At 35.3% G+C, this 12,231-nt stretch overlaps 1 protein-coding gene and 1 long non-coding RNA gene across 2 annotated transcripts in view; one reads left to right on the plus strand and one right to left on the minus strand.

Moving 5' to 3' along the window:
* The window catches only part of LOC125674454 (uncharacterized), a 50,065-nt gene that overhangs the window by 15,377 nt on the left and 22,457 nt on the right, over nt 1-12,231 (plus strand). Inside the window, exons 8-14 of the mRNA XM_048911597.2 lie at nt 666-847; nt 1,035-1,186; nt 1,374-1,448; nt 6,666-6,812; nt 9,916-10,156; nt 10,374-10,477; nt 10,683-10,837. Coding sequence (XP_048767554.2) covers nt 666-847; nt 1,035-1,186; nt 1,374-1,448; nt 6,666-6,812; nt 9,916-10,156; nt 10,374-10,477; nt 10,683-10,837 — 1,056 coding nt within the window. The remainder of the gene's footprint in view (nt 1-665; nt 848-1,034; nt 1,187-1,373; nt 1,449-6,665; nt 6,813-9,915; nt 10,157-10,373; nt 10,478-10,682; nt 10,838-12,231) is intronic.
* LOC130053029 (uncharacterized) lies at nt 3,280-4,344 on the minus strand. The gene is made up of 2 exons (XR_008801470.1): nt 3,552-4,344; nt 3,280-3,357 (listed from the first exon to the last, which is right to left on the minus strand). It is a non-coding gene; the product is annotated as an uncharacterized LOC130053029 (long non-coding RNA).

Consider the following 12,231-nt stretch of genomic DNA (forward strand, 5'->3'; position numbering starts at 1 on the left):
AATTAGATTTAATGTTTAATCGATTAGTGTAACACGTAGAATTAGATTAAATGTTTAATCGATTAGTTTAACACGTAGATCGATGATAAGAGCCTGTCAAATTTCAGAATCTAAAGATAGACGTAAAGAATCCGTTCTGATACATAACTTGTCTCTTATATTTTATGGTTATTTGGAGTATACACCATCAAACATGATGGATTTTCTCCATGTTTGTCATATTCAATTGATTTTTGTGAACATTTTGGTTTCGTGAAATATAAAACCGTGTTTTATCTGATATACACTCTGAAAAGATAAAATATATCGTAAAAATATGTTTGTCCAATTCATAGATCGATGTTGTTTGGTGGAAAAACTGAGCGGTAAATAGCCATGATTTTACGTGTATGTCTAAATAACCTGGTACTGAAAAGGGTGGTACAAACAGCATTTCGTGTTTATCGATATATAGGGCTTACGTCGGGTGTGGCCGGTCCGCAGGGGATGCTTACTCCTCCTATGCGCCTGATCCCACCTCTGGTATATACAGGGGTCCGCGTTTGCCCTACTCTTCATGCTATATTATTTATAGGAGTTATGGAGATTGGTTGCTGTTCATTATCTTCACGTTGTCATGAATTTTGTTTTATCGTTCTGAAGGATGTTATTTAAACAAAATACAGATTATCAATGGTTAACAACAACATTGGCGATGATTGGAAAACTTGGATCCGCCGCAGCGTTTGCTGTAATATACATCTTCTCTGCTGAGTTGTTTCCCACGGTAGTCCGGAATGCCGGGATGGGAGCCAGTTCCTGTTGCGCACGCTTGGGTGGTATAGCTGCGCCTTATATTGCAGACTCGGTAATATCCTTAACAAATGATGTTTTAGAAATGAATTCTTATCTTTATGAAAAATATTTTCGAACTATTCATTTCCGAATTGTATCCACATAATACATGTATTCTTGAATTCAATATCTAGTTATTTATGATGTAGTTTTTTGTGAAAGACGTTTGGAATATGTGGTAGAATATCTTTCGTTTCCAGGGCGTTCTGATTGGCGGTAATATCGGTGAGGCTCTACCATTGGTTATATTTGGGGGAGCATCTGTAATAGCTGGTCTCTTGTCGCTCAAACTTCCCGAAACATTGAACGAGAATCTTCCAGAAACAATAGAAGATGGCATTATCTTCGGAACGTAAGAACATTTGTAGGGATTTGGAATTCTCAGATCAAATGATATCCATAGACAATAATTTCATTGTACTTACGTTAACATTTTCTATCTAATACCAGCAGAAGAAATAATTCTCAAAATATATAGCAGATATAGAACACAGCTTTGTAAAATTAATTTCATTTACTTTTTTTTTTTTTTATTGCAGATCGGAATACAAGACAAAATCACAAAGATCCTTTACAATAGAAGCCCACATTTCGGATACTGACATGACACAGTTGTAACCGTAGCTAAGAAGGGAAAGCAATGTTGTCCATAGGAAATTGTATTCATTTTGTGACCTGCTCTTCCTTACGTTCCATTGAGCTTTTTATTTCAAAGTTTGTCCGTGTTCTGTCATTTGTCGACAGATATTTTTGTGAATACATACACTTGCCTTGTTAAAAAAGTACTTGTAGATTACACCCACCTCGTGCCAATATTCAGTCCGATTATCCGATTTTATTATGCAGTGTATAAAAGCATTTTGCACTTCCCGCTGTTTGTTGTCACAAAGAACCTATAAACAAGACACCAAAGCATCAACGTTAATAGATGTATTACAATTATCAACACTGTTTATTATAAATGTTAGTTGTAAATCTCTGTGTCTTTGAATGCTGTACTACCTGATCAGGATATAGGACTCACAGCGGGTGTGACCGGTCGACAGGGGATGCTTACTCCTCCTAGCCCACTAAGGTGTTTCCAGGGGTCTGTGTTTGCCCAACTATGTATTTTGTATTGCTTGAAAGAGTTATGAGATTGATCACTGTTCGTTATCTTCACCTTTCATGTGCATGTATTTATAGTCTATGATGTAATACTGTACATGTATAGGTATGTTGTGATATCAATGTTGTTTTTAAACAGTAAACCTCAGTTAGTTCGTTGTTTATGAATTCTAATCCAAATTATGACGTGCAAGTTACCTTTCTACATAACGTGAAAACTCATTATTCAAACAAGAAAGAAATGAACATGTCAGCTTACAAGTAAAGAATATATGTACGGCATATGCCAATATGTGTTTATATCTCAAAGCTGATTCGATACGCAAGAGCTTGTTCTGAGTATGATCAGTGTTTAAATCGAGGCAGACAACTGGCAAACAAAAGTCAGTATTTTGCAAAGTCTATGATCTAGTTTGCCAATATAGCCTGTCATTGGGTCAAATACTGTTTGACGTGTTTCATACCAATTGTTATGCCGTTTTTGGCACATTGATTCTGACTACGGATAACTTATTTTTACCTGATCAACATATATGGTACAGAGCAGATGTGACCGGTCGACAGGGGATGGTTACTCCTCCTAGATGCAAGGTGAAGATAACGAACAATGATCAATGATCAATCTCATAACTCCTACAAGCAATACAAAATAGATAGTTGGTCAAACACGGACCCCTGGACACACCAGAGGTGGGATCAGGTGCCTAGGAGAAGTAAGCATCCCCTGTTGACCGGTCACACCCGCCGTGAGCCCCATATCCTGATCAGGTAAACGGAGTTATCCGCAGTCAAAATCAGTGTTTTTCATATGCAAACATTCAATACTGAATTGCATTTGATGGGTTTAATATTTTATAGATTCTACCCGCTGTAGCTGCTTAGATAGCAACATCTCGAAGTCAAATTCAGTTTCCATCCTCATGTGGTATTTTCCCCGCCACCATTTTTGTTCTGTCTCTTGCAATCAAAAGAGCTATAACTCGTAAGACGAGACCGAAGTGATGCAGTATAAAAGGTGAAGATAATGACAGATGTACATTGAGGGAATGTGTAGTTGGTATTGGTAGGCTCCATCACGTGATTTGTTAAACCAGTGATTATATTTCAATAATATTAATGTCATTCCTGGGAGGTAAAGGTACTTAGTATCTATATATTTATATTGTATCCCTTATAGGAGATCATTACCTTCATCTTTCTCTTACTGATTTATTTCTTTTTTGTCCTTTTGTATCTACACCCAGCGGTTGATTTTCAGTTTAATATACATCAGATCAACAATGCTATCAAGGAAATATCTAAATAATATATATATATATATATGTAACACACAAGTTCTTTTCACCTTTTATTCACAGTTGTAGTGTAATGTGATCAATCAATGATGAATCAATGAATGAATCAATGACAGTGCTCCTATAAATATAAATAAATAAAAACACATTATAATTTGTTCTATTGACTTAATCAATGTACAAGATTTGCTTGACCTCAATCATATATACAAACATATTTCCTTTGCAAGGATTCATATGTAGTACATGTATTATAAACATGCATAATTAGCAACATGAACAAATAGCAATTGCAAATACGCAAAGTTCACAAACCTAAACAAGGCACGCAATATCCGGCCCAAAAAATGGCCACCACGACAGGTCAAGGTCAACGTAATACATTGATCACCTACATTTAGACCTATTAATAAAATAAACACTGTAAATATACTGAAACACACATATAACTCAAACACCGTTGTGTCACCGAAGTACATGTATGTAAAACTCAATTATATTCTCCCATTAAGTATAAATAGAAAACATTAAGCTACAAACTAGTTCTCAATTCTATATGTCTGATTAAAGCAAATGCTAAATATTGAATTCTGCTTCCTAACAGCATTGTTTAGCAAAGAATCTCTTACAATACCTTGCACACGATATAGTGAATCTATGCACTCAAAATATTCACTGACAAATTATTGTGTACTTGAAAATGACAAATATATCACCAAAAACTTACACAACATCAGACACGTCTTTGTTGTTCTGTATCTCGTGCAAAAATACCGCCAATAGCAGGTTCTATTATTACACATACTGACCAATCACTGACCGTCTTCATAAGTGTGAAAAATATTACACGAAATTATTTTAACTCAACAAGAGATACTTTTACCCAAAATTAATAGAATATAATACTCTTCAAAGTCAATTATAATTAATTTTACAATACTAATCAGACACACAGAATACCAAAAATATCTAAGTAGTTGCAGAGTCTCAATGGCGCAGAGGTTAATGCCTATCGTCCATCACCCGCGACCTTCTCTCGGCACCCGGTTCGAATCCCATCTGATACAACTTATTTCTTTTTTTTTTTTTTTTTTTTTATAAAAAATGTTCTCCCCTTACATATATATATATATATATATATATATAGCCTCCAAAGAATACGAAATCAAGAGTAGGGCAAACACAGATACCTAGACATACTAAAAGTAGGATAAGGTGCCAAGGAGAAGTAACCATGCAACCAAAAATATCACAACTCGTATCAGGAATTACACGGGGCCATAGTGATAAAGTATGGAAGGCGAAGATAACTCAGGGAGAATGTGGTATTTGTAGGCTCAATAACGTTAAACCAATAATTGCATTTCAATAATCATAGTACCATTCCAGGGATGTAAGGTATTAATGAGGTTTGAAAATGTTGTTGGTGTCAGGATAAAAGGTGAAGATAACGAGCAGTAATGAATGTAAAACTTATACGGTGCCAATTTTGATGCACCAGATGTGCATTTTGACAAATAATGTCTCTTCAGTGATGCTCAAGCCGAAATATTGGAAACAAATCAATCTCATAACTCATATAAAGGTGAAGATAACAAACACTCATAATTCCTATGCAAAATATATAGTTGGGCAAACACGAACCCTTGTACACACCAGAGGTGGGATCAGGTACCTAGGAGGAGTACGCATGTTCTGTTGACCGGTCACATAATGATACCTGTGAATTTGAGGTGCAATTTCACCCCATGATTATTGTGCATTTGACTATGGAAAGCCTTAACCTAGTTGCATACAAAAAAAAGTTGGGCAACATATCTATCGAATACCTTATATTTGTAGATTACGTCTTGTGATGTTGATCTTTATCTATAAAAAAGCTTTCTTTTGCAAATATCATTTGGTTACTTAAGTTGTTGTTAAATACGATTTTCTTGATGACGTATTATTTGAATTGATCCAATATCACTTTACAATTTTTTCATACCTTGCACAATGTTTATTCTTGATCATAAGTAAGCATATTTTGAGTATGGAGGCACATCGGTGCCACAATATTTCAGCATTTTCTTTTTAAAATTCTATTACAACATATTTATTCTATATCTTTAACTTAAGAATTTTATCTATTTTATCTGCGCATCTGGTGCATCAAAATTGGTACCGTATAAGTTTTACATTATGACCCCTGGGTCGAGGCCTCTGCTGGTGGACTGTTAGTCTCAGAGGGTCTCTACAGCCAAGTAGCTAAGTAATTTGTTACTAGCTTGAAAATACGGATGCATATTTAATTGCTGTTATACAATTTAGAAATTCATTTCAAAATTAAGGATTATCTCCCTCACGCATAGCTCTTATCCTTAGACGAATTTGACTCCACTTTTTTGGCACTCTGTTTCCCCCTAAAATAGCTTTAAATCTTCATAGTTATTTCGGATTTCAAACATTTCGGTTGAGCATCACTGAAGAGACACTATTTGTCGAAATGCGTATCTGATGCATCAAAATTGGTACCGTATAAGTTTTACATCTTAACTTTTTGTACTTGTCTATAATTTTGAGTCTACAAATTTATTTCTTGAAAAGGTAAAGATAAAGAACAGTGAGTAATTCAATCATTGATATAAAGAATGCAAAATTCAACGTAGGACAAACGCGGAGCCTAGGACACATCATAGGTGAGATTAAATGCCTAGGAGAGGTATACATCTCCTGTTAACCGGTCACATCTGCCATGCGTAATATATAATTATAATTTGTACATAAAACATTTGTTACAGCGGCCTTCTCTGTACTCATGTTTGCTTGCACTCATAAAATCACCAACTTCTGAAAATAGGCCAAAATTGATCCTTGTATGTACATGCCAGCTTACGACACATAACGCGCGGCGATTAGATTGCCCCTCGTCGATCATAAACTGACCATACGGGTTACCATTTCAAATTAACAGATTTAGGGAAACTTCTTTAGAATAAACGTTTTAGAAACATTGGAAAACGATAACAAAAAAAAAAAAAAAAAGGAGGAAATTTTGAACAAAAACGAAAAAATAAAATAAAAATATAATGAATTGTTAAAACAAAAATATAAAACCAGAATTATAAACAAAACAAAAATGATAAAATAAAGATTTTAGATAACAATATAGAACTGAAATGTCAAAATAAAATCATCACAACAAAACCTTCGAATTAGCATTAAAAACAGAAGGAGAAATCTTAAAATAGATTAACCCTAATCCTTAAAATAGATTCGTTCAGACAAGAATATAGATTAGAAGTTTGACCAAAATATGTTAAAATGAAATCATTAAAACAAAATTGTTAAGGTATAATTGTGTCACGGATGTACCTCCATATCTGATAAGATCAGAAGACTGACGAAAAGGTTCCTGTTGAATAGCATGGAATATAATTAAAACGTTAAAATGAATTTCGATGATATTCTGATTAAACTCGGAGAATTTGGAAGGTATCAAAAACTTTTGTATTTCCTGACAATATGTCTCCCGTCCGCCACAGCTGGTGTCATCACGGTGATATCTGTTTTTCTCCTTGGAGTACCGAAACACCGGTGAGTACCCAGTCTTTATGCTAATTCAAAGTCTGCTTCTAAATTGAATGACTTAAAATTGCTGCAAGGGAAGCTTGATCTCTATGGGATAGTTTTTACGAGGCTGATTGTTGTTGGTACTGTATTCACTTTGAATTGATTGATTGATTGAATATTGTTTAACGTCCCTCTCGAGAATATTTCACTCATATGGAGACGTCACCACTGCCGGTGAAGGGCTGCAAAATTTAGGCCTATGCTCGGCACTTATGGCCCTTGAGCAGGGAGGGATCTTTATCGTGCCATACCTGCTGCGACACGGAACCTCGGTTTTTTACGGTCTCATTCGAAGGACAGTTCCATTTAGTCGCCTCTTACGACAAGCAAGGGGGTACTGGGGATCCCCACGGTAAGTTTGAACTGAAGATGAAGTGGATTTTACCTTATTTGTAGAACATATATTTCAAAACGCTGATATCATCACTGGGAATCAGATTTTCTATAAATCTATCACATAAAGCGTATGCTAATTGTATGCTTCTTCCTATGCTTTCGTTCTTAAACTGGGTTTCTAGCTGACACAGAGACAAAATGAAAACACATTGTGTCAAATGGATCTTCCTCGGGTTCGAAATCTGAAATCTGAAAGATTTATTACGTTTGAGATCGTTTATAAATTCTTCAACGTTTCTTTTTGATTTCCGACACTAAAATCTCCTAATTCTAATTATATGGTTTCTGAGCATTGATATAGATAATCATGCTTAACTGCGTTATCCTAAATCTGACGAAACTGCAATAGAGAAGGGAAATATATCATACAAACATGCATGACGCAGAATACCTTCCAATACAATACTTAAAATCGTTTCTTCTATATGAAAGGCGAAGATAACGAACAGTGATGATTAATCAATTTATTTTACTTTTCAATTTACAATAAGTCATGTTGACGATTTTGTCTGATTTCATGCAAGAACCCCCCCCCCCCCCCCCCCAACATAACACAGTGCATAAATGTACCTTAGTGCACTTCACAGTATATGACGTCATAAAAATGCCATGACATGCAGGTATAGTCGTATCACAGGGGACATTGTCATAATATGGTTTTCTATTACCACTATGAATTGAACAGATAAATAGGCGTACATGTTTTTGTGAAATGACTATAAATTATTTGTTGTGACGTTTTATGAAATAAATACTGTTAATCAATAATCTATTGTAAACCTTTAGACACATTTGAAAAACAGTTGGAACAAATTTTCTAAATTTGGATATATCAATGGAATGATATCTATAGAAATGCGGGCAACACCGGTATTCACTGATGACTGGCAATTTCTTGTTAGATTATATCATGTTTATTTTGAGTATGCACTTGCTCCCAGCTTTTTTCAATCAAGAGATATTTGGACCTGTCTACAAATATCCGTGAAGTTCACCTGGAAACCAGCATATATCTGAACTTTTAATAATAAGTAGGTCCTATTAATGTTTTCCAAAAAGAAGGGGTCACTTGGAAATAAGGTGACATGACGTGGAATTACCGTGTAGGAAATGTATGGTAGCTCGGTTGCTGTCAACATGTGGTATTGCGTCGGATGGTTGTATATTTGTTAAAGTCCCGCTGAATTTTTTTGTCGGTGTTTAACGGAACAATGATATATATACATGTACATTTAGCAAGGTCATGTAACACAGCGAGCATATGGCTTCATTTCCCAGATGTCTTTTAAACAACCATGAAGAGCAATACCGTTCAGATCAAAAGTGAAGATATGTGAAATATTTAGCATCATATATCTTGTTTATAATTTTGTAGGTATTATTGCTTTTGTATGGGTAAGCAAAAAGAACAACAAACGTTTAGAGTATTATATTAGTTAACCTCTTTGTAAAATCTTACGCCGCAGACCTTATTGAAATGATTTAATATGAGAAGAAACATTTCTTCCTGTGGCATTTAACTCAACATTTAGATATATCGACACGTTTTGTTTATCAACAATACTCACTTTCACTATTATGTCGATTCTATAGATCCCACTGAACTCAAAATCTAAGACACCACGTAGTCGTCCACATCTTTTCATGCTTAGATATTATATTGAACATAGATGTTAACGGCAAAGTAACAGCTCTAAATCGTGACAATCTACTATAAAATTCCTATATATATGTAGCACTATTCCATTATCACCTGTATATGATATTTATGTCTCAACTGATTCAATATACAAGAGCATGGTCTGTGTATGATCAGTTTTTAAATCAAAGCTGGCTACTGACAAATAAGTTTATGTTACAGGTGTTTCAATAGTCCCTTTTAAAGGCAGTATTTCGCAATTTTTATGTTCTTTATAACAATCTAATTTACAAATGCAACCTGGCGTTAAGTCGAATGCTGTTTAACGTGCTTCAAATAAATTGTTAGTTCGTTCTTTACATAATACATATGGATTAGTTCATTGACCTGATCAAGAGCCCCGTGAGGATATGGGTTAGATTAGATCTGCAGTAACCCTTGCTTGTGGTAAGAAACCGCAAAAACCTGCAAAAAGAGCTACTGTGACACAAGAAAGTAAGCCCCGATCATAAGCGTAAATGTTACAACCCATCACCGGAACCAGTGACATATCCATATGAGTGGAAAATTCTCCATTGAGACGTTAAACAACCAACCTGATCAAGATATAGGTCTCGTGGCGGATTTGACCAGTAAATAAGAGATGCTTATTTCTCCTAGCAAATCTCTGCACGTCTGGTGTGTTTAAGGGTCCGTGTTCGCGCTGTTCTTAATTATTAATCTTAATCTTAATTCTTAATCTTTGTATAAGTTATGGGGTTGTTCGTTGTTTGTTATCGTCACTTTTTATGTAGCGAGCTTACACTACAGTAAAGTCCATCACATAACAACACCCTCAATTACAAAGTATAGGAAAATCTACAATTACCAAGCCTGATATAATTACGTACCGTTAATAATATCTTATCAAAAAGTAAAAATAACGAACAGTGATCAATCTCATCAACGAATTCCCTTCTCAATTCAATGTTTTTGTAGGATTTCATTACAGAAATAAGAAATCACAGCTATTAGATTTGATTTTTATTTCAGGTGTTTGCTGCCATTTTACGCAAATGATACATATGACATTCAAAGTGAACTCCACAGCTCGCAGATTGATCTGTATATCCCCAACACCGATCCCGATGATGATACACTTCGATACGATAGATGCAATTACTATGTGTACGACAATATCACCGACATCAATCCGAATTCATCGAGACATGCAGAGAAATGTACAAAATGGGTGTATAGTGATGATGTTTATCATTCCACTTTTGCAACAGAGGTAAGAATTTGCTAAATCCTGTAAGAACACCGACATTTTATATGAAATAGACTGTTCGTATTTTCTCCGTTTGTCGTGTGACTCCTCACTATTATTTCGTTAGATACCTGATCTTACTTCATGTGAATATTATTTTTCATAGTCTGTTCCAATGGATAAAACCTGTGAAATAGCAATGTAATTTCACGAGGATCTAACATTCCTTTCTCAATTTTAGATGCACTTGATGTGCAGTGAGAGATTTAAAGTATCCTTGGCCAAGTCGATGTTCTTTTTTGGTGGTCAAATTGGAGTTTTCGTCTTTGGAGTTATTTCTGATTTGTAAGGATTCGTATAAACCAGGCTCTAATACTGCATTCAACAACACCGTAAAGAACTTATAAACTAGGGTATTCTTACCCGAATTCTCCTTCCATTAAACTGTTACTGCAAAACCTCTTTTAACATGGCATTCACATCTGAACAATTCTCATGTTTGCGTGCTTTGATACTAAGTTATGATAGAAGTTATGTCTTTTGTATCTAGATTTGGACGGAAGAAAACGTTGTGTATAGCAGTTATTGGGATAAGCGTGTTTACTATTGCTGTAGCCTGGGCTCCAAGTTACCCAGCTTACGTTTTCATCAGGATGTGTGTGGGCGCATCCAGTGCCGGGGTTTATATGACAGGATTCGTCCTAGGTAACATGACTTAAAAGGATTAAGAGATAGGACTTATGGCGGGTACAACTGATCATATGTTAAAAGTGAAGTAATCTCTTAACTACTATAAAGAATAACTAAAATATGAAGAGTAGCGCACAAACGGTCCCGTAGATATACCAGAAGTGGGATCAGTATAATAGGACAACGTTCGTATGCCTTATGTGAATTATGAGATTTATCACTGTTCGTTGCCTTGTGAAAGTTTCAAGAATAGTAGATACTCACTTGAGCTCGATAGTATTTTTTCAACTGTTGCTTTTAGCGTACGATATTGGCCTTTTTAGGAATTTTTCGAAGGTCATTTTGTCATTGAGTTTGTTAAGTGAAAATGATTTCGTAAATATCTCTGAAGCTGTGAAGAATTTCTGAAGCAGTATCAAAGCAAAACTGTTTAATTTTTTCGGCTACTGATGTGATTGAAAAGATAACTGATTACCTTTGTTTGTTTCGTGGAAAATTGTTCGCTTATTATAAGGTGTGTCAGTAAGTGAAGTACCACAGATTCAAACTTTAATTAAATGAGAGAATGTTTGCGGAACATCTGGAAAGGCATTGATTCCGATTAGATTGTGTGAATTTAAAACAGAACTTAATTTCGGGGAAGGTTTGATAGGACTGTGAAGAAATGTGAATCAATTTTCACTAGGTTTTAGGATAAAGTAGCGCGTCAATGTGCATAACTTCCTTTTGCATTCAGCGACATTAATCCTGACACGAATCAGATATACTGTATTTGTATTAAAGGCCCCTTAAACTAACTGTGAACACTTTTTCTAGAGAATAATTTCATGCCCCTATCCTGTCTAAGCTTAGTACCTGTATACAAGTGATATATGTCCATCCAAGTAACCCGTCTATAGTGTGCGGTGTTGTTAAATGCCATCAGGAGTATATTGAACTTCAAAGCTGTAGAAAGGAACTGTAACTCAACTACGAGGATTTCTGAAAATGTCTACGTGTAAATGTAAACTATGTAGCTGATAAACAATGAATACTTACAATTGATGAAAGCAACTTGGAAGGTGATATTAAAATAGGGACAAGGAAAGTTCAATATCCAACAGGATAGCGGTTTTCATTGTTTGCAATATCGTTAAGCGAATGATGTCTAGTGTGGAAATAGGATAACGAGAAAGGCAGCATTTGGCACAATTAAAGTTATAGGATGTCATAACGGTCTCGCAAACCCAGTCCGAACTCCACTAGAGAATATGAAATGTGAAGACAACGAACAGTGATCAATCTCATAACTCCTATAAGCAAAACAAAATAAAACGTTTTGCAAACACTGACCCCTGGACACACCAGAGGTGGGATCAGGTGCCTAGGAGGAGTAAGCATTCCTTGTCGACCGGTCACACCCGCCGTGA

The sequence above is a fragment of the Ostrea edulis genome, chromosome 3 (genome assembly GCF_947568905.1).
Source record: "Ostrea edulis chromosome 3, xbOstEdul1.1, whole genome shotgun sequence".
NCBI classification, from domain to species: Eukaryota; Metazoa; Mollusca; class Bivalvia; order Ostreida; family Ostreidae; genus Ostrea; species Ostrea edulis.